General features: G+C 39.2%; 4 protein-coding genes across 17 annotated transcripts in view; 3 read left to right on the top strand and 1 right to left on the bottom strand.

The window, feature by feature from the left end:
- rxraa (retinoid X receptor, alpha a) overlaps positions 1-5,210 on the top strand; it is a 136,555-nt gene extending 131,345 nt beyond the window's left edge. For all 8 annotated transcript variants that reach the window (XM_026296880.2, XM_026296874.2, XM_026296876.2 and 5 more), the window contains one exon: positions 651-5,210. In XM_026296880.2, the coding sequence (XP_026152665.1) occupies positions 651-775 (125 nt within the window). In that variant the 3' untranslated portion in view covers positions 776-5,210. The remainder of the gene's footprint in view (positions 1-650) is intronic.
- A 60-nt stretch (positions 5,211-5,270) lies between these two features.
- wdr5 (WD repeat domain 5) lies at positions 5,271-11,240 on the bottom strand. The gene is made up of 14 exons (XM_026296885.1): positions 11,066-11,240; positions 9,412-9,521; positions 9,111-9,219; positions 8,937-9,010; positions 8,683-8,772; positions 8,154-8,243; positions 7,912-7,995; positions 7,768-7,823; positions 7,426-7,472; positions 7,269-7,344; positions 7,068-7,101; positions 6,866-6,940; positions 6,680-6,767; positions 5,271-6,407 (listed from the first exon to the last, which is right to left on the bottom strand). The coding sequence occupies exons 2-14, from the start codon at positions 9,487-9,489 to the stop codon at positions 6,307-6,309; spliced, it is 1,002 nt and encodes a 333-aa protein (XP_026152670.1). The 5' UTR covers positions 9,490-9,521; positions 11,066-11,240; the 3' UTR covers positions 5,271-6,306.
- A 1,048-nt stretch (positions 11,241-12,288) lies between these two features.
- On the top strand, positions 12,289-20,196 carry LOC113124271 (bromodomain-containing protein 3-like). 2 transcript variants are annotated; one of them, XM_026296873.1, is made up of 11 exons: positions 12,289-12,625; positions 13,526-13,850; positions 15,555-15,692; positions 15,777-15,912; positions 16,406-16,440; positions 16,541-16,885; positions 16,976-17,104; positions 17,206-17,376; positions 18,172-18,272; positions 18,354-18,628; positions 18,771-20,196. In XM_026296873.1, exons 2-11 carry the CDS (start codon positions 13,653-13,655, stop codon positions 18,872-18,874), a joined length of 1,632 nt encoding a protein of 543 aa, XP_026152658.1. In that variant the 5' UTR covers positions 12,289-12,625; positions 13,526-13,652; the 3' UTR covers positions 18,875-20,196. The 2 variants fall into 2 exon arrangements, with proteins under 2 accessions (XP_026152658.1, XP_026152657.1); XM_026296872.1 differs by having other exon boundaries at positions 17,206-17,391.
- Positions 20,197-25,485: 5,289 nt separating this feature from the next.
- Positions 25,486-27,254, top strand: part of vav2 (vav 2 guanine nucleotide exchange factor) — a 178,129-nt gene continuing 176,360 nt past the window's right edge. For 5 of the 6 annotated variants that reach the window (XM_026296871.2, XM_026296867.2, XM_026296868.2 and 2 more), the window contains exon 1: positions 25,486-26,808. In XM_026296871.2, the coding sequence (XP_026152656.1) occupies positions 26,605-26,808 (204 nt within the window). In that variant the 5' untranslated portion in view covers positions 25,486-26,604. The remainder of the gene's footprint in view (positions 26,809-27,254) is intronic. The other variant, XM_026296869.2, reaches the window with a different exon arrangement.

The following is a 27,254-nucleotide window of genomic DNA, read 5'->3' as shown; positions in this document are numbered from 1 at the left end:
TTTATAAGGTAAAAACGACAGCTGTTACATGCAGTATCTACACAAGCGATCTTTACAGTAGCTGTTAATCAGATGTGATTGATTGCTTGTTACTGATGTGGTGCAGAGTGGAATGTGATGATTGTGAGTATTAAGATCATTTTAAAATTCTTCAATAAAACTGTTACTGTAGTGAGTTTATGTAGAGTTATATATATATCAATCCATCTTTATGTTTCGTAATCTCAGAATCCTCACCAGCCTGATTCCTGGTGAGCATTTGGTTTCTATCAAATTGCAAATCACAGAGATGCATTATGGCCTTTGGATGCCAGAAAATATCTTTAAAATGTTTTCTTTGATTACATGCCAAGTTTGATCCACCAATCTCTCTGCCTAAACTCGTGAAGTGCTCTTTGCAGCTGGATAAATGCCAGCTATTTATGAGTTGGTGTGCAAGTGTGAGGATTGATCGCTTGCATAATCAATGGCCCTATGTTTCTATATGCCCATGTGTCTTGTTCAATTTGTGGTATGTAGGCCTGTGTGTGATTAAAAATCTTAGTTTTTAGTTCATGAACATCTCCTCGTCCCTCCATTTTCTTGTCAGATACATAATGCTGACATTTTCTTTCAGTCTTGTTTCTAATTTTGGTCTTGTGTTGTGACAGGTTTGCCAAGCTGTTGCTGCGGTTACCAGCGCTGCGCTCCATCGGCCTCAAGTGTCTGGAGCACTTGTTCTTCTTTAAACTCATTGGCGATACGCCCATCGACACCTTCCTCATGGAGATGCTAGAAGCCCCACATCAAATGACATAATAGCAGAGAGGGTCGAGCCCTTCGCACTCCCCTCCCCCCCCACACACACACATCTCCCACCAGCCAGCCCTGGATTTGAGAGCATTTCTTTTTTTATGCTGTCTCCAGATAGGGACAGATCACATGACAACTTTGGATGGAGAACCTCTCCCTTCCTTCCTCTCTTCTCACCTCAGCTCCCTTTCATGTCTTTCAAAACAATTAACATCATGTTTGTGGGTCGGTTTAATACCTTGTAAAAAATCTATAAATAAGAAACATATATGTTTCTTATTGTGTGTGTATATGCATATATATATATATATATATATATATATATATATATATGAATGACACAACAACTCACAACAGTGGACTGAATAGAGGACGGACAGAGGACACAGAAATGTATTGAGCCATTGTTTTCATCTTTGCTTTCTCTACACCTTGACAAAAAAAAAAAAGCAGAGATGATCTGATTTTAACACCCACAGTTATACTAACAGGTATACTCAAAACAAACAGCAATGATGTCATATTTGGACACTCAGCGTTGTGATCGGGACAATCGTGGACTTGGAGAGACTCAGGCTGTCTAAGACTTGGACCTGAGCCCTCTCTGTCTTTCAGGACTGAACTTAATTCAGGGAGCGGCGGTGGGGGAAGATGTGTCTGCTTAAAGGAACTCGTCTGCTCCTGCCTGACTCGACTGAGCACGTCAGGTCTTGCACTAGCTGTTTTTGAAGTCTGAGCTTTCTGGAGTAGAACTCCGAGGTGGGTTAACAAGACTGCAAATGCTCAAAAACCTCAGGTCTCTGCCCAGTTCTAACAAATACAACCATGTCTTACTCTACTAGCACTGTGCAACAACAACGGGGAGGACAATGTATTACAAGTAATCAGCCCTTCAGTTAATGTATTAATCAATGGAGTTGGAAGAGCTTATCATGTACAATCTACGCAGTTTTCTCTACACATGGGAGAATGCGGGATGTTGTAAATTAGCCTCACATTAGCTTTATGCTACAGGAGCTTCACTAGGGGCTCGGAAAGGCAACCAGCAGGCACAGGAACAACTTTTGTCATGTGATTTGAAACATTTGGCCTTCATCGAGATCATGTGAATTTCAGCACACCATTTACACCTCCACACTCAGAAGTCCACCTGCTGAATGCAGGGGGGATTAGCTTTTCAAACACCTCGTATCTACCTGTACAGAAAGTTACAACCGTACAGTATTGACATTATTTTCAGTTTTCATTTTAACAGCAGGAATGCACAGTTACCTCTTTTCCCATCCCACAGACTTCAAGTCCTTGCCGTCCTTTTAACCATTTTACAATATACGGAAGAAGTGTGTCATTGCAGCAGAGCCATTATTTTATTTTACTTGGCACTTAACCTCATGGCCGTGGAGTCGGGTTCCTAAACAGAGAGCTGATGTTGACGTAATTGACCTCTGAGGTGGATTTTGGGTCAGACCCAATCCGGAACGCCCCAATTTCTTTCAGAGGGACACGCACGCTCGCTCTCTCTGCACTTCTCTGGACAACCAAGTGTCATTCAAGTCGAACTGAAATGTTGAATATCTCTATGTTATGTATAAATACGCTTTATGCCCATACTCTGCTTTTTTTTCCCCCCTCTTCTTCTTTTCTGTAAATGCTGCAGCTGCTGCAAAACTATGCATTGAGTGCATTTCCAAAGATTGACAACAGAGCGGGTGCATGTTAGTACGGCTTAAAAAGGTCCTTAAAGATCCTTTACAAGAAGTGTGTGTCAGGTGTGGGTCCACTGTGATGATTTCCTGGACTGGAGTTGATATTTTTAAGTTATATTCCCCCACTATTCAGGTGTTTGATGGGGTTAGGCTTGACTGATTACAGCAGATAGAAAACAAACAACTATGACCTAATTCAAAGGTCTTTTTTAGAACAGTGAAGCATAACGAAAGTTAAGGACATGTTTGATAATAGCAGAACAAGATGAGGTGAGGACTAAAAGAGAATTCAATTAAAGGCTTTTCTTTTTATATTTGCATTTTCACCACCTTTTCAGAAGCGTCTTGACACTGTCTGAACTTGGAGAAAAGAAAGAAAAAAACCTGCGCACTGTGTTACCTTATTCAAGCCTAAACTGAGAAAGTTCAGGGTGTAAGGAGTCAAGTTGGAGTTGAGTTGAATGGAGCCACATCAGTTGTTTTGTCGCTGCTTATTTGTAATCAATTAATGCATTTGTAAACCCTTTAAAAATACTTTTCATTGGCATTTACTCTTTGCATTGAAAGTCAAATCAAAAATCCAAATAAGATAATTACATTTGCTAAAAAGTCAGATTTTTCATTTTTATTTTTTTTAAATGAAATAATCATTGAATGTTATGATTAAATAACCCTAACCCTCACCCTAAACCAATACAGACTTTAAGCTTTTTAAATTTCAGGTACCATGACCCCAACGTATTCTCACCATTCATTTCTCTCCTGATTTAATAGTTAGTTTCCATTTTGTGATTCATTTCACTTAAAGTGTCACCTAAAAATTAAATCCTCGAGCAGCAACAGCTTTTTAGTTGTCAGCTATTAGTTTCTGACCCGCCTTCAGTGATATTCAGTATTATCCCCAACACCACCACTAATTTTCAGCTTATTATCATAATTAACTCCATAGAGGCTCTGACCAAGGCACCAATAATCAACGTGTCAATTTTTTCTTTATGATTTGGAGCCAGTTTCACACAAGGCCATCCACTGAGGGGAGAGATGCAGATGTGAAACCGACTCCCAGGCATCCAGTGATACTTTATGAAGAAAAAAAGCAAAGAGCATCTTCAGACGCCAAGCTCTGAAATGTCACAATAATGTACACATCAGATAAGAGCAGTTTGGATGAGTGAGTCAGAGCGTGAGGGATGTGGTGGCAAATTAAGAGCTGTGAGCTCCCTCTAGTGGAAGAGAAGCAGTGCTGCAACATTACTTGAATTTTTCTACAAGTATTTAATCAGACAGAGAGACGGCACTTTCTCACAGCGTTATCATTATCAGTGTTCCTTTGGTTCAGACAAAACCTGTCAGAGAAAACTGAAAAAAAGTAGCAATAACTGCACTATGACCTATTGGCTTCTTGTGTTATTAGTCAAACATTTCAGCAAGGTGACCTGATTTATTAGTCTACAAATTATCCAGGTGACAGTATTGACTGCCAGCTTGAGCTCAGTTTATAGTATTTATACTCTGAAAAATTAAAACAAAGAGGAAGCTTTTAGTTTGTAAGTTTTCAGTGCAAGAGGATCTCTACGGATCTGTTAAGCGTTTTCTGTAAGACCAGGCATGAGTTCTTTTTTTTTTTTATTTTAAGTGGAATGCAGACATTAAGCAATTCCATGTTTTTGGTTGGCCCAACTTTAAAATGAATATCCTCCTCTTTTTATTTAGTCTGATGATGTCTCCTCCTCTTAGCTTACTGTGACTGGTGAGCGCAGGTATCATAAGCCATAAAGTGGATAACAAGTGAGCTCACTCCCCTGCAGGAAATGGACAGGCAAGGATCTTCTTGACTACATAAAGAAATAATCACCCACATAGAATGATAACCAACATGAATGCTTTATAACATAAAGCTATATTTTGTTAATATGTATATGTGTATATATTTATAAATATATATATCTCCAGATCTGTTCCTTGAGTGTTTCCAACATTGAAAGGAGACAAGTCTTTCAGACCAAACTGTTCCACACCAGGTGTTTAACACAGATTTAAGGTTTTTGTTGTTTTGTTTTTGGTTTTTGTCCCCACAAATATTTGAGTCAATTGAATCAACCAGCAGAATCACAGCAGCTCTAAAAGTCAACAGAACCAGCTTCTCTGTAGTTTATGGGACCTCAGAAAACTATGAAAGAGTAAAAAGAAAAACAAAAATGTAAAAGACTTTAAAATCTCCAAAATGTATGTGTTGCTTGGCTGTTGTATGTGTAATCAGGAAAAGCTGAGCTTGTGACACAATCACTGCTTTCTTTGTTGCATAGGCAGTAAAATGTTCAAGTAAAAAAAAAATGAAAAAAAAACACTTGGAAAAAGATCTATTTTTGTACAAAGGTAATTTTATCCCTTGCTTATGTACTCTGTTCTTTCCCTTTCCTTCTGTGGGCTGTTGTATACGTTGTGGAAAAGCTTATTTGACGAGGCAAGAGAACATTTTCAGAATGGAACTGAGAGGAATAGTTGGCTTTGGCACCTTGGTAATTGTGTCGCCTTTATTTTGCCATTTTCAACCTGTCGCTGTGAGATGGGAATGTGTTCTTTCATTATATTTTTGTCTGTTTTTAAAAGAGATGGAACTATGTCATCTGTTCTTTGTGGATTGTCCTCTGATGTTCTCTCTTTCCATGGACAGAAAAAAAAAGGTTATTAAAAAACTTGAGGCAAACTTGACTGAGACCAGCTGATTCAGCGTGACAGTGAAGACACTGATGACATTCAGTCACAACTCAGTGAGGTGAAACATACAAAAACTGGTTTTATTAACTTGCAGGTTGCAGCTGTCAAATGAAAACAAATATTCCACAAAATCCAGGTTAACTACAGCGAACAGATGCGGCCGACTGTGCACAACTATGAGCTACTTGAGCGAATATGACCATTAAAAAAACAAAGACAGCTAAAGTAATCAAATCACAATACATGGCAAGGTAATATGTACAAGTTGCAAAACATAAAAACTGCATTTGGTCACAATTAGATTTTTTTTTTTTTTTTTTTTTTTTTTAAAAGCAGAGGTCTCAACTCATTCTTCAGTGTGGATTATAAAAAAATGTAACATTTGTTAAACCATTATGTATAATGTAAAACTGCCTGAAGCATTTTTGACTTAGACTGTCACACTAAAACCAGGTCCTGGTTTGTTGTCCTTCTCGACAGATGTTACAAAGGTGGAAAAATGTGTCTTTGTTACTACAGACAGTTCAGAATAGTACTAGTGGTACCACCTGACTGAATAACAGAAAAAGAAAAAAAAGACCTTAAGTACCTTTTTTTTTTTTTTTAAATGTGAGTCACCTCTCCAACTCGAAGCAATTTAGACAATACTAAACACTTAAACAGGCAAATTAGAAAGGCAAAACAAATCATACAAAAGGTTAAATAACCATTACAGGTATTGTACAAGACCAGAAATGCTGGTAGGAAGCAGTGACATCAGGTTAATGCAGTGTCAAAAAGTACTGAAGCACCAGAACATTGTTGTAAAGAAAAGTCACCCATTTACCTAATGAGACTACTCAACTTGGCAACGTGTTAACAGGCAGATGGAATATCTCAGGTGTGACGAGGGCAGCGTGTCCGCTGCACAGTGTGTGCTGATACTGTTTATGTGTCATCATTTGGTTCTCCTTGCTGAATTTCATTACCTTAAAGCCCTCTGCATCCAACAGGAGCTATTAGGAAAAAAACAGTCTTCTTTACTTACAACAAAACATAGAAAAAAAAAAAAAGTAAAGAAATATGAATGGCTCAAAAGATCCAAAAGGGCTTAGCAGTCGCTCTTCCATAGCTTGATGGTTTTGTCATTTTCTAAAGCCGCAGATGCGATGATGTTCTCTGTCGGGTGGCAGGCAGTCGAAATAACAACATCTGGGTAACGGAAAAAAAAGAGACAAAGAAAAAGGTAAGTAAAACATCATATTCATTACATAATAAGCTTCCACAAATTTCTACCTGAAAAAAAATGTCTCATCTTTTACAGAGTATATGCTTGATTCTGCGTTTTTCTTTCTATGCCATCAAAAACATAGCTTTACTAAAACATAATGGAATTAGAAGAAGGTATCAGATGTTAAGCCATGATATTCTTGACTTATTTTATTCTGAAAATCTAGATATTAAGATAATGTGTTTCCTTGTACCTGTGTGGCCCTGGAGTTTCTGCACGATCTCCTTCGTCTGCAGGTTCCAGATATAAACCATGTTGTCTTCTGAGCCCGACACGATCCACTGCAAAACAGCAACTTAGGCCTTAGCTTTATGTGCAACTTTATTCTGGACATGTTGGTAATGTTAAACACCACATGACTAGCAACAAAGGCCCTTACCTTTCCACCGGTGACAGAGAAATTTGCAAATATGCAGTACTTCTCATTTTTGTGGCCAGTGTATGTTTTCAAGCACTGAAATGTACGAAGAACAAAAGTTCAAAAAGATCACACTGACAAAATATTACCATCAGCCTGAGATGGATTAAAGGACTTACTAATAAATGTACTGTATGTTAAACAGGAGGAAAAATTTGCTTACTTTTCCTTTGCTGTAGTCCCACAGCTTCAGGGTGCTGATAAATAAACACATAAGTACATCTGTTAAACAACATAATATCTTTTAAACATCTTCATTAAATGTTGACACAAAACTGTGGCCGAGGAAAAGCTTGCTATAGGGTTCTACTGCCCTCTGCTGGTGAAAATCATGTACCATGGGAGCAGTGCTGGTAATACTCACTTATCCAGTGTAGCAGCTAGGATGTATTTCCCATTAGGGGAAAACTTCACAAATGAAACTGGAGGGTTGTCATCATCTAACATAAACATAACAAGAGCAAAAATTATTAACTTCTGAAATTATTCAACCCCATTTTACAAGTGCTGCATCCTCTTACCTATGAGAGTCTTTAAACACTGGCCCGATGCCGTATCCCAAATTCGGCTGGGAAGGTTTAGAGTTATTTGATTAACTTGATTGATTATCAATCGGTCGATGTCAAAACAACACAAGGCCAAACAATAACACACAAAGCAGTTCACAGTAGAATATATATAATATAACAGAAAAGCATAACAAAAATGTAATTTTCGAATACTGCAGAAACAATACCAGCACTAATTAGGATTTCAGCATATAAATGTAATAGTATGATTATTACTTTTATGTAGGTATTATAGTATGGCTTGTTTATATACACATTTACCCAAAAAAAACATTAAGGTAATATTGTTCTCACCAAAGGCCATCGTAGCTACTGGACACAATCAGCGAGCCGTCCCTATTGAAATGAACCTGCAGACAGACCGACATATTACCATGGTGATCTGGGGGATTGGTCTAAGGCTGAGAATTAAAAAAAAAAAAAAAAAAAAAAACTCACAGCAGAGACGGGGTCAGAATGGGCCGGCAACGTTTTCAAACATTTCCCAGTCTTCACATCCCATATCCTTACACTCTCATCAAACTAGAAGCAAAAGACACAAACACTCGTCAGTTTGATTTTTTTTTTTTTCCAAAACCTTTCAGTCACACGCTTATAATGCTCAGAGTGCAGCCGTTAGCAATGGTGTAACATCTGGTTTCTATTTACTTCTTGTTCCATGCCAGAAGCTTCATACTCACCGATCCTGACACGATCAGATTTGACTGGGGGTTGAAGTTGCAGCAGAAGACGTAGTTGCTGTGACCTTTTAGAGTTTTTAGGCATTTTCCCTGGATTTTTTTTTTAAAAAAAAAGGAGAAAATATCACATACTCCCTTAGCAACCAGTATCAAACCTTTTTCACCTGAGTCATAGTGGAAGTAACTGCAGCTTTGATCGTGATAAAAAAATGTAAACGTTGAGAGAACCAAGAGATATGAATCCAAAGAGCCTGCCTGGATTTCATTTTCATACTTCATAAATGTATAATGCTACAAGACACTGTGACAGCTGCTACAGTCCTGAACAGACAGGGCCTTACTAGTTACATTCGACTAAAAGCTCTGCAGTGTGAGAATGTCTGCATATACCACTGACACTGTTTTTGTTCAGGCAGCAGCTTCTCTGATTGATTTAATGTTTACAGGAAGTCCAGTGCTCCTACAAACACATGTAAGCGCAGAGCTCTGCTACCCATTGTTAGTTCAGCAATATTATGTATTTTCTCACAGAGCTGACGTCCCAGATCTTCAGGGTTTTGTCATCTGATGCAGACACCAGCAGGTTGGAGTCGGACGACCAGGCCACGTCAGATATACCCTGCGGATTCATGGGTAATAATGATCCTTTTTTTAAAATTATCAAAAACACAACAGCTACTCCACATGTATATACATGTGACACATAGCATCTCATCAATACTACAATGACAAAAAAAAAAAAAAAAAAAAAAAAAAACTTTCATTGCAGCAGTAAAAACTCACAAGTTTATGTCCCGATATGGTTTTCTCAAACTTGCCATCATATGCTCCCCAAATTTTGATGAGTTTATCAGCAGCTGCAAAGATGAAACAGATATGCAGTCAGTGATGCAACATATCAAGGTTCACTACAGTAAAATATGGTGTAACACTGAAAGGAAACATAGTAGAACTCACATGAGCTGGCGAGCCACTCTCCATTGGGACTGAATTTGACGGAGGAGACGGCTTTAGTGTGGCCTGCTAATGTGAATTTCAGGCTGTAGTTTGGCTTGGCCGGTGCAGACTGTGAATGAAATCAAAATTTGCCATTTAAAAATTTCCTGCTGATGTGTCACACATGCAAAACATTTATCAGAAATGACAATGAAAAAAATTATTTTCCGAAAAGCCACCTGTGCCTAAAATTACCGTAAATAAACTAATATTTTTTTGCTGCAGGATTTTGCAACACTGAGTTTATTCAAGAAATCCAAACCTTGCTTTGACTGGCAGATGCTGATGGCACAACCGGGGGCTTTGTATCAGTCTCTGGTTTCTTATCTTCTGTTGCCATGGTGAAGAAACTAACATCGATTGTGCACGACCCTGAAACATAGAAGACACAGGCACTGAAGTGAGCTGAGAAATTACAAGTTAGTCAGCTTTCTCACAGTCACAGACAACCAGGCTGAAGCAGTGTCCAACAGGATGGAGCAGTATAAGCAAACCACCCAGACCTCCATCCCCCCAGACACCTCCACTAGGTCTTCTAGGGGGACGCAGAGGTGTTCCCAGGCCAGCCGGGGAATATAATCCCTCCAGTGTGTCTTGGGTCTCCCCAAAGGTCTCCTCCCAGTGGGACATGCCCGGAACGCCTCCCCAGGGAGGATTCCAAGACAGATGCCCGAACAACCTCAACTGGCTCCTCCCGATGTGGAGAACCAGCGGCTCAACGCTGAACTTTTCCCAGATGACTGAGCTCCTCACATTATCTCTCTGCCGCATGTATCTGAGATCTGATTCTTTCCGTCATGATCCACAGCTCATGACCACAGGCGAGGATAGGAACATAGACAGACCGAGAGCTTTGCCTTATGGGTCAGTTCCCTCTCTACCACAACAGCCTGGTACAGCGACCGCATAACTGCAGACGCCATGCCGCTCAGTCTATGAATCTCGGCTCCATCCTTCCCTCACTTGTGAAACAGACCCAGAGATACTTAAACTCCTCCACTTGAGGCAGGATCTCTCTTCCAACCCAGAGGGACAATCCACCCTTTTCTGACTAAGAACCATGGCCTCAGAAATGGAGGAGCTGATTCTCATCCCTGATGCTTTGCACTCGGGTACAAACCACCCAAGTACACACTGCAGGTCCCGATGAAACCAACAGAACCACATCCTCTGCAAAGAGCATAGATTAGATCCTGTGGCCACTGGACCGGATCCTCTCCGACCCCTGACTGCACCTATAAATTCTGTCCATAAAAATAATGAACAGAATCTGTGACACTTGTGAAACTTTAGTGTTTAATAAAAACATTAGAGCACAGACTAAGCAGTAATTACACTTACACTGCATGGTCTCCATAATAATAACAGTATTACAGCAGATTTCATTAACAAGACGAGCAACACCTAATCCCAGTGGTTAAATAAGAAGAGTCAGTTGTTCTCTGACTTTATGCAAAACTCAGTAAAGGCTGTCAGTAACTCACAAGCAGTTTTTCTGCCGTTTCCATGGAAAAGCTGTGTGTACGTTTAGCTTGCTCGGTTAGCTTTAGCTCGCTAACGTCAACGTGAGTTAAAGGCAGGGTAGTTAGTGTTATAGTAGCTTCAGATTTAATGTTGTGATGCATCGGAAAAGAAAAACCCAAACAAAGCGAAACCGCTGACAACTTCAACTCTATCATAATGTTACTGTAACGTCAGAAAGGGTCACGTTGTTTATTTCAACATTTTGTCTTAAAAACCAGACAGAAGGCCAGAACGGGTCCATCTTAAATCCACAGCTTTGATACGAGAACTAAAAACAAACTGACTACGTAAAGTGCTTTTGATTTATTGATGCTATGGACAAACTGGATGCGCTGCCATGGAGGGGCCCCTCCATTCAAACAATGAGGTATCAGTCATAAGTCGATACTCACAGGGATTTGAAACAGCCTGGCGGTCAGGGTGCTAGTCCTCGGAAAGACTGCTGAGAGAAATGAGCGTATGTTTTCTCAGAGGAGCATGGAGGACGAATAAATCAAGCGGCTTGCTTTTGGATGTATGCCCGCGACAAGATAGCTGCGAGGAGAAGCGGGGAATGTCGTGTGGCGTTTCGTTGCGCATGTGCGGCACGTTCATAAGGAACGGGAACCACTGAGGGACATAAAAGTTGAAACACCAAAATTCGCGTTTTGTCACTCCAATCGAGGTGCATGGTTTATTCAATAAACAGTCGGTCATGCCTATAAGTTTATTGAATAAAATAAAAGAAGTAAATAAGGTTGTCTCCTTTAAATATATGTTATTACTTATCATCTATTCATCTTATTCATAGTTGCTACCACACAAGCAGTGTTTGAAAACATTAAAACAGATACAGCAAATATTTCTGTTTTTATTTTTAAGAGAAAAATCGTTTTCTTTTTTTTATTTATCCTCTTTCTACTTCAAGATAAATATCATACCGATAAGTGCAAATGTAGGGGAAACAAACATATGTTTAATATTTCTTAAAGTTTTCAAAAAATGATGTTGAAATCATTTCATCTTCTGTAAACAAGAAATATGTTGAAGGTGTCAGACTAATTAAAATTTTTTGCTCTACTCACGTTATACACTGTTAAAGACAAAAAGGCATAGAAAACAAATGCCTTGCTGAAAAATGTTTTATTAACACATATATTATGTATGAGTTTATCATGTCTAATGATCACACATTTATGAATTTGTTTCATGTTGGTTAATCTGCACTGTCATAGACCCAAATGTTTTAACCTAAGGGACAAAAGGCGAACACACAGTATAATAATAATAATAATAATAATAATAATAATAATACTTAAAAATTATAATGATAATAATTCATAATAAGGTGTGATTTTAGACCCTTTTCAGCACACCTAAATTTCATCTCAGCAATTATAATTATAATTCATTATTAGGCCTATTATTAACTAATGACAGATTTCACAAACATGTTCCTCCACACAAAGACGAAATTTCCCCTTTCACGGTTCCACGGATGATATTTATATTATGCTTAATACTGCAATTTATAGTTGGGGACTGCACTTCTGCAATATGTTAGTGTGTCTCTGCACATGCCGGCGCAGTAGGTGGCGATATCCGTTTTTAATTTTGATGAACCATCCGTCGACGGAGCAGGTGATGTGCTTGTTTCACTGAGCATCTTTCCCAGCTTAAAAGTTGGTGTAACGGTACACCGTGGTGCATCCTTGGCTTTGTAGTTGAGCGTCTGTGTAGGCTGTACCCTCAGTTGAACTACAACAGGACGTGAACTTGTGTCTTCGCAAGAAAACGAGTTAGTAAAAACTCCAACAGCTTGCTTTGTTTGGGTTTTTAACCAGCGACCCTCCCGTCATGCCCCGCGACAAAATACTAGCTGCTAACGTGAGTTAGCTGTCAAGTGGGGCTGGTTTCGTCAGTGGATTGTGTTAAGACTTGATGAAAAACAATGCAGGACTCTCAAAAACCAAGTAAGCAGCGTGGCGCTTAGCGTTAACGTTCCTTTAACAAGTGTCTTTGTCTTGATGTCTGTGTGTGTGTGGACTGGTGACGCGTTTAACTCCACTCTCTCCGCTTTCCCAAGTTAGCAAAACACACGCCAGCCTTCGCTTATTTAACTTAACAGCTAGTAGTTAACGTAGTTGTTGTCGCTACTGCGGTGTTCTTTGTTGCTCTAACTCTTTGTCCAGCGGTAGTTTAACTGTTATGGCAACATATCGCCAGTAAAGTAGTATAATGTCAGGAAATGAAAGACAGTAGATAACATTAGGTGTTTTTTTTTTCTTTTTTCTAGCTAATGCTGTAAACTTCGAGGTTAGTGTTGGTTACGTTACGTGCTAACGTCAACAGGTGGACGTTTCTATTTCTTACCTAAAGCCCAGTGTGCTCCTAGGCACACCCAGAGCCTCAGGAATTGTTTATACCCTCATCCTTTCCTCTTCAAAGTCTTACTGCACAGTGTTCCTTTGTTTCGGGCCTGGCATGCGGTGTGGACTACTCGACACTGAACCCAAAGTCCAGTCAGTTCAGTTTCCCTCAGATGACCTCCAGTTAACTCTTAGTCAAATACAAGTCAGGAAAACAAAGAAACAGGACCACAGTTTGGAGTGCCACAACAACGAGTCTACATGCTTTTGTAAAGGGGATAATTTGGGTTTTGATTTTCAGTAAATTTGCAAACACATATGTGTTATTGGGTATGGATTGATGGGGGAGTGGATATGAATAAATTTTTTATATTTTTCAATATTAAATGTACATCTCTATATGCAAAAAGACTATGTTGCATTAGAAAACATTTACTGTTTTTAATTTTATTAATTTTGGACCATCAAAAAACACAAACATTATTATTGTTTTTGTGTTAACAGGTAACAGTGTGTGGTATTAAAACTATGTATGAAGTGGGCTGATGTCACCTCAGAGCCTTTGGTGAGCTGAGACGAACGCTGCATAATTCACAGAAAATAACAGAAGCCAGCAGAAGTTGTGTGGATAATGATGTCAGACGACAGGAACCCAGGCCTTCCGCAGTTTGTGAATCCTCCACCCCCTGATGTGACTAATCCCAACAAGCCAGGCCGGAGGACTAACCAGCTGCAGTATATGCAGAATGTAGTGATCAAATCCCTGTGGCGACACCAGTTCGCCTGGCCTTTTCACCAGCCTGTCGATGCAGTCACTTTGGGACTGCCAGTGAGTAGTCTGCGAATGTGTGATGTAAATTTTTTACCCACTGTAGTTGGGATAAACATATCTTAAAAATCAACTGTATTTTCTATAAAATACATACAGACTTGAATAGATGAATTAGGATATTGTTTTAAACACCACAGTTTGGGTAACAACTGCCTCATGGAAAAGCATCTGAATCTTTAAACTTCGTCTGTACTTGTCTTTCTTTTTGCTCACTACTGTTTTTTGTTTCTCCCTTGGTTTTGGTTGCCTTCTAATCCTCATGCACACCCCACTTAAACAACACAACACAGTGAGTACAGAGACACTGAAACGTGGCATGACACCCAATCTAACCTAATTTTTACTGCTTATGCTCATACATGAGTTACAAGAAATAACAATTTGTTGAAGAAACATTGATTGTACTATTACATATTACATGTTTAGATGTGCTTGTCAGCACTTAACTAATGACTTAGTATAAATTTGTGCTTTAGTTCCAGCATTTACTATATCAAATTTACTTATTTAATGGAGGGTATTTCTAATTCTAGTATCTAGTAGTATGATGTTTTTCAAATGAGATTTTGATGTTGAATGAAAATGGAACTTAAAATGAAATTTAGTTCACTTCCTTTGAATTGGGGGAGAGGCAGAATATGTCCAAATCCCAGTATATAAAACAAATACTTTCGGCATGGTTGGATAACTTCAAGTTCATGTTCTATTACAACCTGGGAATTCTTATTCCGTTTGTGAGATCTGATAGCATTGCAACTTCAGTACAACAAAATCAAACAGGGGAAGAAACATGACCATTCATATGACCATAAAAAGTAGACAGTTATGGTCAACATCTTTCTCCATTATCAACCTTTGCCTTTGCTTCCAAGAAAGTTTAGCTAATTTACTTATTTCTGTTACTTCCTTGTTATGAACATATTGGATCTGCACTAGGTATTAGGATTATGGATCCTTTCTCTTTAAGTTGCTAGAGGTGTACAGTACTGTGCAAAGGTTTTGGGCACTAAAAATACACAGGTGATGCTTTTAAAATAATGTAATGCTTTTAAAAATGACATAGTTTTTCATTGATCAGGTAACTTCACACAAAGTGCAGTAAAGGGAACCAAACCTAAATCTAATCAGTATTTGCAGCTCTCCCCTTTGGCCTTAAACCAGCAGCTGTTCTCTCTGGTTTGACCTGCACACAGTTTCTCCTGGTACTTGGCAGCACCTTGGAGAAGCTGCTGCAGTTCTACTGTAGATTCAGGCTGTCCCAATGTTTCTGTCTCTTCATGTGATCTCAGACTGACTCCACCCTGCACAGATCAGGGCTCTCTGGGGGTCAGACCATCTACTGTAGAACTCCTGGTTCTTCTTGCCCCTGAAAATGGTTCTTCATGAACTATAATGGGTACTTTATGGGCTTGTTGTCCTGCACAGTGGGAAGCACTATGAATCTGGGATCAATCAGACACCTGATGGTGTTGTGTGATAAAACACCATCTGTGCCTAAACCTTTTGCACATTGCTTTATGATACTATGTTGCATGAATAAAATTTAATAGACACCTTTTCTGATTCATTGCAGTTTCTTGACCTGTCTGACATTGTTTTAGTTGTTTTGTGTAATAAAAAAACTCAGATCCTTTTGAAGAAGGACAGGAACAAAAAGAAAGACTGCATTCATCTGACACACTGATTCTTTTTCTTGATCAGGATTATCATACGATAATAACATCTCCCATGGACTTGGGAACCATCAAGAAACGGCTAGAAAACAACTACTATTGGAGTTCAAGTGAATGCATGCAAGACTTCAACACCATGTTCACCAACTGCTACATATATAACAAGGTGAGGAGCTTCCTGATTGGAAATATATAATACTCATGAGCGTCACAGAAATGAAATCCTCACAGGACTCCATCTATTCTCTAGCCTACAGATGACATAGTGCTGATGGCCCTCGCCCTGGAGAAGATTTTTTTGCAAAAAGTTGCCCAGATGCCTCAGGGGGAAGTGGAGCTTGTGCATCAAGGAGCTAAAGGCATGAGTAAAAAAAGAGGCACCCCAGGTGATATTTCTTGTATGGAAGCTATGCTATATTATTTCACTTCTTGCCCAGACCAGACTATACAGCAGATAATTCAGGAATTTGAATTTGAGAAATTGTGTTACATATATCCACTGCACATAGCATCCTCACACACTGCAAATAACATACTCATGTAGGACGGGTGTAAATATATTTAAAAAGATGCTGTGCATCATGTACACAATTATTTGTAATTGTGATAAATTAATTTTATATGAGGTGGTGAGTACTTGACCACATGCTCTGCAGATGTCTAGAACATTGTGATTTTCTATGTAGTCATTTGGTGATCCTCTACCACGCTTCTTTTTTCTTTGAAATGTCACTGGGCAGCATGATGATGAAGTAGTTAACACAGTCACTTCACAGCAGAAAAGCTCTAGGTTCAAACCCTGTTTTATCAATCTATTATGTATTACTATTTAGTTTTAAATATCATTTTTTTGTCATCTATGTTAATATTTGTATACAGGTGGACAAAAAGGAACCCCTACAACACCCACAAAAGTGAGTCATCATTGGAGCCTCTAACCCTCAGTCGTATTTTAAAATCTCAGAGCATGAAAGAATTTTTTACCCTGTTGTCGTGTCTTTTGTGCTATTGAAGAAGAAAGGTCTGAAAAGGAAAGTAGATGCCACCACTGCTTTGTCCTCAGCAGTCATAACCTGTTGGAGGGATTTATCAGAAAGTAAGAGGAGACATGAAAGCGTAGACCAAGCCATCAGTCCTTCTAAGAGTGGCTTTGAAGTAAACAAGTGGCAACAAGAAGAAACTGGACAGGGCAGACAGAGCGAACAGCTCTTGTATTGCAACAATATCCTGAAGGAGATGCTGTCTAAAAAGCATTCAGCATATGCCTGGCCTTTCTACAAACCTGTCGACACTGAAGCTCTGCAGCTACATGATTACCGTGACATCATCAAATACCCCATGGATCTTAGCACTGTTAAAGTATGTTCGACACAGTATTTTCACACACATGTTCTCTCCAGTATTCACTGAATTTTAATATCTCTGATAAGTTTGAGTTTTAACCTGCAGAAAAAGATGGATGCAGGGGAGTACCAGGATGCACAAGCTTTTGCTGCAGATGTTAGGTTGATATTCTCTAACTGCTACAAATACAACCCTCCAAATCATGATGTTGTCTCTAAGGCCAGAAAGCTGCAGGTGTGTTGTAAATGATTACAATTCATACTTAAAGTCTGTAAAATGCATTTATGTGTTTTCTAGGCCTGCTTTTCATTTCACTTGATTATTATTTCCTTCAGGGAGTGTTCGAGAAGAGGTTTACAAAGATGCCAGATGAGCCAGTGGTGTTGATTTCCCCAGTGAGCTCCATGTTGTCAAAGAATGGGATAAGTGGTAACAGCTTCTCCAGTATTGACAAATCTGACTCAACAGAGGAGTGTACCACCAGACCTGCTGAGTTGCAAGAACAGGTGGGTGCAGGACAGGTGGGTTCCTGCACAGACCTTGCAGTCTGCTGCTTCAACCCTGCTGCTGAGGCAGACAGGTGGAGATCAAAGTACTGTCTGCTTTGCAACACCTGTTTTTCTAATGGATTATTTGACCTGTTTAATCGTCTGGCACAGCTTTCAGGACCCAGAAAACTCTTGTGTTTGCAGTTAAATGGAAATATATGTTTTTTTCAAACATCATCACACAGCAAACCATTATAACTCTGCATCCAGTTTATCCTTATCATTAGCATGACACCAGCACAATATACACTACCACTTAAATGTTTGAACGCACTTTCTGACTGAGTGTTCCAGGACATTTAAAACAAGGCCTTTACGTGACCAAGAAACTTCACACAGTCAGTCAAGCAAAAAGTCCACTGTGTTTACAAGTATGGTCAGTTACACAAAAGACGTTTAGTGTGTGATCGCAATTCTGATCTTCATTTTTTCTCCACAAATTTGCTAGCATATCCTCCTGAGGCACAGCCTAATCATTTATGTTCTCTGCAGTCTCCATTTTGTCTCAGCATGAAAACAAATTTCCCCTCATCCCACCCACTCAAATGAGTCCAAAGATATAGCCCCAAAACAAATGTGCACTACATAAATGAATATGCTGGGTCTCAGTAATGTAGCAACTACTCTCTGGCCTCTATGGAAAGAAATCTTTGCATTCCCAGTGATGCTATTATGATTGTGATGGTGCTCTTTGGTCGTACACAGACACATTTCTGTTGACACCCTATCCTGCTTAAACCTGTTCTTGAACAGCTTGCTGCACTATCTGAAGCCCCTGTAATGAAACCAAAGGAAAAAAAAGAGGGCAAGAAAGAGGACAGGCAAAGTAAAGGCAATGCAAATTCCAACTCCAGGTATGTTGTACATAGAATACCTTGATATTCATAGTGTATCACCCCCAAAGAGACCTTTGATGGCTGTGCCTTGAATTTTAGGCAGCTGTGGAGAGGAAGCAAAGACTGGGATTCAGACGATGAATCTCTGCTGATGACTTACGATGAGAAGCACCAGCTGAGCCTGGACATTAACCGGTTACCTGGCATGAAGCTGGGCCGCGTGGTGCACATCATTCAGACACGGGAACCTTTATTGTGTGACGCCAACACAGACGAGGTCGAGATTGACTTTGAGATACTGAAGCCGTCCACTCTGCGTGAGCTGCAGCAATATGTGAAGTATTGTCTACGTAAGAGGTTTAGGAAATTCCAAAGTAAGTACAAAGCCATCCTGCGATTTTTTTTTTTTCCTTTGACCTACATGATGTCAAGGTGCTAATAACCCAAAGCATTAAAATGCTATCAGCAACTGTTGAATGTTATTGGTGATTGCTTCTTATACTTCCTTTCATCCAGAGAAAAGCATTCAAGCTGCCTCTCAGCATGTTGACAACAGCAGTTCTTCAGATTCTGCCACTAGCAGTTCCACTGACTCCAGTTCAGACATCAGTGACTCATGAAAACTGTATTGTTTACATTTATTTCCTTTGTAACCAAAATAAGAGTCTTCCAAAAGTGACATCCTTAATTTTCTATTTGTTAGATGTTTAATACCTGGAAAATTCAATTTCTGTTTTAGTATTCAGTGTGTTTTTTCATGTCTCTATGCTGTAAATCCCAATATCCTTTACTGCTGTTCCTTATCACACACTATAAATCTGCACTATAGATGGATGGCACACTGCTGGTGATGGGGCGTATTTCATAACATCTGAATTTCAACCATCATCTTGCTTTATCCATCTTGTTCCTACTGTTTAATTACAGTATTGACCTATTTCAGATACATCTTGGAAATGCAGTTAGTGTTCAGCTCCACATATGCATTTCACTATAGCACTTAACTGGGTTGATTGTATTCCTGAGCACATTTTATCAACGGCATTGTTTGTGCACAAAAGAACAGGATGTTGTATTTAAGCTTTTATTCATTATGTCAGATGGGAAATTGAGGTGGTTAAAAGGGACATTCACACAGTGAAGTGAGTGACTGTCAAAACATGTTTTCAACATGGACTAATGGTGTTTTAGAATGAAGCATTTAAAATTGGGTAAATTTTCCCAAAAATGTATTATACTAAATGTATTTTTTTACATATATATGTATTTTTTTATTGTATTTCATGACCACAGATCCCTATTTTGATTTTTGTTTTTTTGAATGAGCCGTACTCTAAAAATATCAACTTACAAAAGGACTGATTTTATACCTCATTCTTTTTCATGTAGTAAATTTTGATTACTGGATTCAAAATGCTGGTTTTTTACATTTTCAGCTGAGAATGGATTCATTAGTTTATTTTAGTTTTTTTATCTTCAGTCTAGAGTCTGGGTTCAGAGCTTACTGTACTTTGAAATTCTAAAGTAGCTTACATTTTATGTTGAACAAACAGCAAAAATTCAACTTTACATATACTGTATGTAATAAGTGCAAAGTTTCCATTAAACATGTGCCATATTAATGTTACAGTCAGAAGCCAGTAATTTCCACAAAAGTTATTTCATCAATTGTAACTCTTTGCAGGTCTAACATGCTCCGTTGTGGTGATGCTAGGCTGAAAATGGGTACAGTTCATCTTTTTAGTTATAACAATAGCACATAATTCTTGAGTTTTTTATTATTCTTTTGATTTTCTTTCTTTCTGTAAACAGTTTAAGTAGATGTTCATCACATTTGTACTGCACCTGTTTAATTTATTTAACTTTCATAAAGGGCCATATCAGTGTTGGATAACAATCGGTTTCACTAGAAATTACTTGTATAAATAAATATTTTCAGCATGAGGTAGTGTTTTGGTTTTGTTAATCTCTGTAAACAGACTCTTGTGGTATGAAAGTCAGTCGACTTGCAGAAACTTGAGTTAATACATCCATTTACGCTGTTATATGCCTCCTACATTTTTGTTGCATGCTGATGCAGGGCAGACCTTTTTGCTCATTCTGCTCTTATAACCATTTTACAATCCAATAACAGGGCAACTTAGACAAAAACAAGCAAAATTTACATGGATTACCTAACTCATGTTTCAAGTCTGAACAATTAGAATTTTTTTTATTTTGTATGAATATCGAAAACTTAACTATTTGCCTGCTTTTAATATAACGTGACAGTTGAATAAATGTACAGGGGCTTCAGAAACTATTCAGCACCTTTCTTATTGCTCACTCTATTGTGATGTAGATTTTCATTTTAAATGGTTAGAATAAAGAGCAAAATATTTAGAGGCTTAAACACCTTTTGAAGCCACTAAATAATTTCAGGTATTTGTATATAGTACAAATATGCCTTCTTTAGGCTTTGTTTCTGAGAATATACTTGTGCAAGAAAAGGTTTATGGTGTTTTCTGTACACAGTTGCCACAGAAGGTCATGGTTTAAGGTTGTTTTTAATATTTAGTCTGTTAACCTAGTGTGAAGCTCTTTTTCTTTGCTGTTAATACAAGTACAAAGATTGCTTAATATATGTACCCTTACTGTTTTGCTCTATAATGAAAGAAACCCCCCTCCCCCCTTGCATGAAACACTTACTCCACTTTCAGCCAGCCTGCCAACTGCTCTGCAGAAACTGGCACCAGCCCAAAGCTGCCTAGTTCAAACAGCTGATGTCTTCACCAGCTTGTACTCCATTGGCTCTCAGCGCTTAGCTTCCTTCACCATGGTCTAGAAATGTTGGTTTTATATGAAAAGTGTGTAAAAGTAAAGTACTGCCTCATATTGGCAAGAAGATAAGAGAATCAACAAGGTGCAAAATTTGGGCATCTGTTGCTCAACCCTAGCTGCAGTTTGGTAATCAAACAGAAGGTGGCAATCATGCACCAGTTTAAGGTTTTTAAAGATTATTTTTTACCATGTTTTCTTTTGCATTTTAGATAGTCTTATGCATAGCTTCTGCAATATTTATATTTCCCCTATACTTTAGTCTTTACAGACCTCTCATAAGAGAACTCCAGCACTTTTCATCCAGAGAAACCAGACCGATGGTCCCTATTTATAAATCTGTATAAAAAGATACATATGTATCAATTGTGTATCATTGCTGGGGGTGGCTCCACACGCATGCAGAGTGTGGGGCCATCCATCATTTACTTTTTCTTTGTCCCAGCCAAGCTTGGTGTCCTTGCACCGTGCATGTCGCTAGGAGACATGTTCTTTCTGACTTGTATTCCCATCATGCCATAGAACATGCCATCCAATGGCCCCAATAACCTTGAGGCATGATTGATCAATACCACAACGCCAGTGACAAGTAGTCATTTTTGCCATTTTTGGTCATCACTCACAGCACATGAATGTTAAAAAAGACCACACACGCACAAGTCTCCAGACATATCACATAAGAGACTGGGTTTGCTTTGATTAATGGATCTCTGCATTTCATTTTCTTTTCACCACCTTTGGGAAAATATTGGAAAAAGAATATTAACTCAATGAATGTGGTTTCACAATGTCAATTTGAATCATGCTTTGTAGACTGAACTGCACATGCATGCACTTCTGTTCACTAAACGATTTATGCTAATGCAATGCAAATCAAGAATCTTAATTGCTAATTTGCTGATAATACAACTGTTTGAAATAAAGTTAGAGCCTCTTCTTTAATATGCTCAATTTGTAGCAGAATATATGGAGTTTATTAATCCATTTTAAAAACATTAGTTATCCGAGAAGAGAAATAGCTGAGCATGTTATTTTCCAGCACTGCACTGCATCACATTCACATACAGTATATATTTATTTGCTTCTGTGAGCTGTCTGGGACCTTAGCCTTCCTAACTAGCATTTACATGACTTGCACATGTAACTGTCAGAGAATCCATCAGCCCTATCCCGTCTGGGGATCTAAACCATGAACCTCTTAGTCATAAAAGCCTGCCTCTTTAACCTTAAGGCCACCATGGCCTGTCCCTTCACCATTTAGCCCCCAGTTCTTCATGCTCTTATGTTTTCCTTCAGCATTATCTGTGCAGTGTCTGTTTCAGTAAAGGGCACAAAGGAATTAAACGAAAAACAAAAAAAAAAACAGCATGTTTCCACAGCATATAGTGGAAGCTTTTTGACCTTCGTTTATATGTCTAGACAGGGTCTCAGGGTAACACATGTTCGAGTCTTTTAGCAACAGTTTTTCAAATCGTACACAGTTTCACATATTGTCATAACTGATCACTAACGAGTAAATCCGCAGTCTGGCACTGCTGACAACAACAAAGTTCCTCTAAAACTGCTGAGAGTTAAGTGTCAGATGTGGAGCTAATATAAAGTAACAGTCTAGCTTCAAAATCTCAGCTAATATGACCTTTTCTGATGCATTTTTTACTTGCTCTGGAAATGGTGTGAGTATGTATGGCAACACATTTCCCCACAGAAAAAAAGCCTGTTTAAAGATTTATAAGCGGTATTTTAGGCTGATGGTGCTGTTCAAAAGGTCTTTAAAGGTTAAGTGATTTCATGACTCCATCGGCCAAACTCAAAGATCATTTGTACATCAGAGTATGCATTGTGCAAAGAACAACAGCCATTCTTATATGTCCTTCAACAGCAGAGCCTTTTAGAACACATTTTCAGTACCTATTAGGAGTCCAAATGTGGTACAATATTAAACAAGCCTTAGCTCACAATAACAGTAGGTATTGTATTTGTGTACGAACTACATACTTCTTGAAGGTAAGGACCACTGAAAGGTCAGGAACATCACTAAGAAGCAGTTTGCAGACCAGGGAAATGTCCAAAGACTGCATGTATGTGATCTGTAGATAAGGATGGTACTTATCCTTTGACCAATGTGGGGTCCAACAGCTCAATCTCCAGATGATTCAGTGATTACATTTGGTCAGCATCTAGGTGATGTGGTGCCTGTTTGCCTGTGCATTGGTGGATACACTTCCAGCTCCTAAAGACTGAGCAGACACTTTTAAACTAGACAAGATAGGAAGTAATCTGACTTAGACCAAAATTACATTTTCAATCATACATTTTTTTTCGAATCTTCTAAATTATTTGAACTAAGCCTCAGCGACCAGTTGGATTTTTTCTTGCAATCCTTTTTTACAGGTCATGGTCCAGTCTTGTTTGTCTTTCCACATCTCTACCAACTTTTCAACCCATGAGAAAGACTTTTCCTGCTTTTGTGTAAAAGACCTTGAATTGTTTAACAATGCTAGTAATCCTAAAGTTAACATTTGATGAACATAAAACTGCAGTTAGGTCAGACCATTCTTAAAACTATCGTTCTGATCCAAGAAAGGAAAATTAAATGAGTCTTTGCTCTTCAGTTCCATTTTACTCCAAGAGATAAATTAGCTAAATGTTTCACATCCCTTTGGATACCTGGAGGTGGGAAGGGACGATGATGATTGAGTTGGGAAAGTAATGAGACATGACGAAAAGGGTTTAACAAGGAGCAGGTGGCATATTGATGTTAGTGACAATTAAGTGATTAATCGGCCTCTTGTGATTATTTTATTAACAAGGACTGACATTGGGAAATGTAAGCAAGACAAGAAAAAGGAAGAAATTAAGGTGAATGTCCATCCATCCATCATCTATACCCCCTTATTCCTTAACCAGCATCACAGGGATCTGCTGGAGTCTATCCCAGCTCTCTTTGGGTGAAAGGCAGGTGTACACCCTGGACAGGTCACCAGTCCATTTAAGGTGAACAAATTATTATTATTATTATTATTAATATTATTATTACCAAACAGTACATTCAAATTTTAATTAAGGCATATAACCTAAATAATGATCTGGAAGACTCCAAAATGCTGAAAAGAACCGCAGAGGCAGGTGATGTTCTGTACATCTGCCACCTTTCACATCACAAATAATCATGATCACAGCAGTTTTAAAGGATGTTATCCCATTTTACAGAGAGATTAATATTGTAGAAACCTGTATGAAGCCAGATTGTTTATCCCTTGTAAAACTTATCTTGCAAATGTAATAGACCTTTTCAACAGCACCCATTTTAATTTGTTGTATTAGGAGAAGCACAGGTGTTACTCATAACATTATGTCTCTGTTATAGTCATGTAAGCCAGTGTAAGCGTAGCCAGGATACTGAACAACGAAACAGCTTAAATGGAACAGAAAATAGAGTTTAACCATCATTAATTTTATTATTTTCATCAATGCCATGCTTGCTGTGACACGTAAAAAATCCCTTGAGAAAAAGATCTCTTGTGTGGGTTGTGTGTTTGTTTGAAACTTCATGGGCTCTGTTTGGGAAAGGTTTTCGTGGCGTCACCAAAAAAATCGACAGGCATTTTGGGACAAGCCATGACAAGCCAGTCAGACTTCTCACTCACAGACTATGGAGAACATAGTAAATGTTGTGGTCTGCGTGGTTTCATAATGATAACAGCAATATCACCTAAAAGTTTAAACACTTACTGCAAACTCATCTGTAACTTTAAGACTGTTCTCTACCTGTCTGTGGCTGCTTTTACCAAGCCTGTTTATTTGTTTTGTTGTTGTTGTTTGAACTGCCTGGCACTGTTTTATTTTCTTTGTATTGTTGTAACTGTTAGTGATGTCACTGTAAAACAAACAAAACAAAACAAAAAAAAACAAGTACTGCTCTACCAGGTTCTCCTATTAAAAAGTTACAGTTGAGTCAAAATTGGGAAATAGAATATTACGCACTGTGACTAATAAATATATTTTTATCATTGGAGTTCCCCTAACAAAAGCTCAAAATCAGAGTCAAGGAGATAGTCTAAATAAACTGAGCAGACTGACAGAAAACTAATAGCTACTTTCTATCAAAGTCCACCTGCTGCTCTGTTTTGTACAGATTTTATAAGGTTTACAATGTTTGCAAAGTGTTGTTTTAATGTTTTCCATACTGATTTTGCCACAACTTTTGCAGCACACTCAAACATATAATCACACGAAACAAATCTTTATTAACAGAGTTTCATTTAGTGTTTTTTCATTTAGTTTGCCCATTTATTTGGTTGAGTGTCCCTTTAATCCCATTGTGTCAGCAGCCCTGCAGTGTGCGCTTCGTCCGTCAGAGGGCGCATTGACAACTCAGTAAAAAAAAAAAATTATTCCCTGAAACTCCCATTCTTGGAGTATGGAGCCACTTTAACAAAGTGTGGACACAGCATCAAAGTTTCACCGCTGCACGAGATACTCAGCACGTGCGACTTCATTCAGCCTGCGCGTGAACACCGAGCCTGAAGCCTGGTCGCGTGTCCTCGGGTTTGTCCAGCTCCGCTCGGGTCGCTGGGACCTCTTAACATCTCCGTCCGAAAGGGAAACGACAAGAGGGAGACGTGGGAGTGAGGACATGAACGGAAGGGAGGCAAAAATCACACAAAACCAAAGCCGTGTCCTCACGTAACGCTATTTCAGCCGTGCATAAAAGGCGCGAAACGAAGTGCCGTTAACCGGATAAGTGTAAACACTGATTGTTTGTTTTTTGTTTTTTTCTCCCTGAACATGTTTCCGCTGCCGAAGAGCGATGTTTAGATTGTGTTGTGGAAACAGGGAGGTCCTGGCGCTGTAGACGGACTGGGCTATGTATTATCTCTCTTTCTTATTTGTTTGCTCTTGGAAATTGGTGGAAGTTTTTGTTTTTCACGTTTAACCCGCGCGGACACAAATTCGGTAGGTGCCTCCGGACTTTTGGTTCAACAAGCAAACAGAGCCGAAAACGCTGTTTTTCCACATTGTGTGAGTACCGTAGGCTGTGCTGTTCGGTTCACTGAAATGTGAGAGACTAGTGAAGTCGCTACATGACGAACCGCTGCAGCCAGCTGTTTTATTTACCGCTGTTGTAAACCATGTTTCTCGCCTTTCGGATGGGATATGCCGAGAAAACTTTTTAAGAATGAAGAGAAGAAAATTCCCGTAGCTCGCCTCTGTTTTCTGGTTACATCTGAACTGAATCTGCTGAAACGGTGGTGTTGTTTTAGTCCTTTCTGAGCGTTTATCGGTCCGTGTTTAGAAGACAGCAGAGCTGACATGCGTTTGGGATGGGGATATAGTGCGGTGACCTGCTGCAATTAACGCCAAGTTGGGGAACCGCCTGATTATCGAGTGCACAGTGAATGGTTAAGACTTCCGGCACAGACAGGGAACCGAGCGTAGTGTCTGCTTGTGCTCTGTGAACCAACACTTTCAAACCAGCCTTGAAGCGGTTCGTGGACCCGGTTACTTTGTGAGGAGAGCCTCCGGAGCCGACATGGAGGAGTGGAGACAATGCGGGCGGTGGTTGATAGACTGCAAGGTCCTGCCCCCGAACCACCGGGTCGTGTGGCCCTCGGCGGCCGTCTTCGACTTGGCACAGGCCTTGAGAGACGGGGTGCTTCTGTGCCAGATGCTGCACAACCTCTCGCCAGGATCAGTGGACCTGAAGGAGATCAACTTTAGACCCCAGATGTCACAGGTGAGTCGTCCTCGGTGTGAACGTCAAACCAGCAGATAGTGATTTTGATTTACACCCCGAGGCAATGTCTGTGGCACCGAGATGTTTCATGCATTGCTTTGATTGATTGACTGATTGATTGGGAAGCTGAATGTCATTATGCAACATTGATTTTTCCCAATTTGTGCAGAGATCTTTAACCAGAAACCTTCCTGTCACAACGAGGCCACTTCTTGGCCCCTGCCTAGTAAAGAGCTACTATTAGTTTATGTGTGATTACATAGCAGCTTAACTGCCCAGGTTTGTAAAGGTGATGGAACAGGGCACCACCCTTACCCAGAGGTGGTGCCTCCTTACTATCTAAGCTGATCCTGACTGTTTTTGTTGGCTTATGCTTTATCGATATTTGGTGAAGGCTGTGCACCTTCACTGCAGAAAAAAAGATCAGGATTAAATCCGGGATGTGA

The sequence above is a fragment of the Mastacembelus armatus genome, chromosome 12, assembly GCF_900324485.2.
Source record: "Mastacembelus armatus chromosome 12, fMasArm1.2, whole genome shotgun sequence".
NCBI classification, from domain to species: Eukaryota; Metazoa; Chordata; class Actinopteri; order Synbranchiformes; family Mastacembelidae; genus Mastacembelus; species Mastacembelus armatus.
The sequence above is the reverse complement of the archived record's forward strand: the minus strand, read 5'-3'. Positions and strand labels throughout refer to the sequence as shown.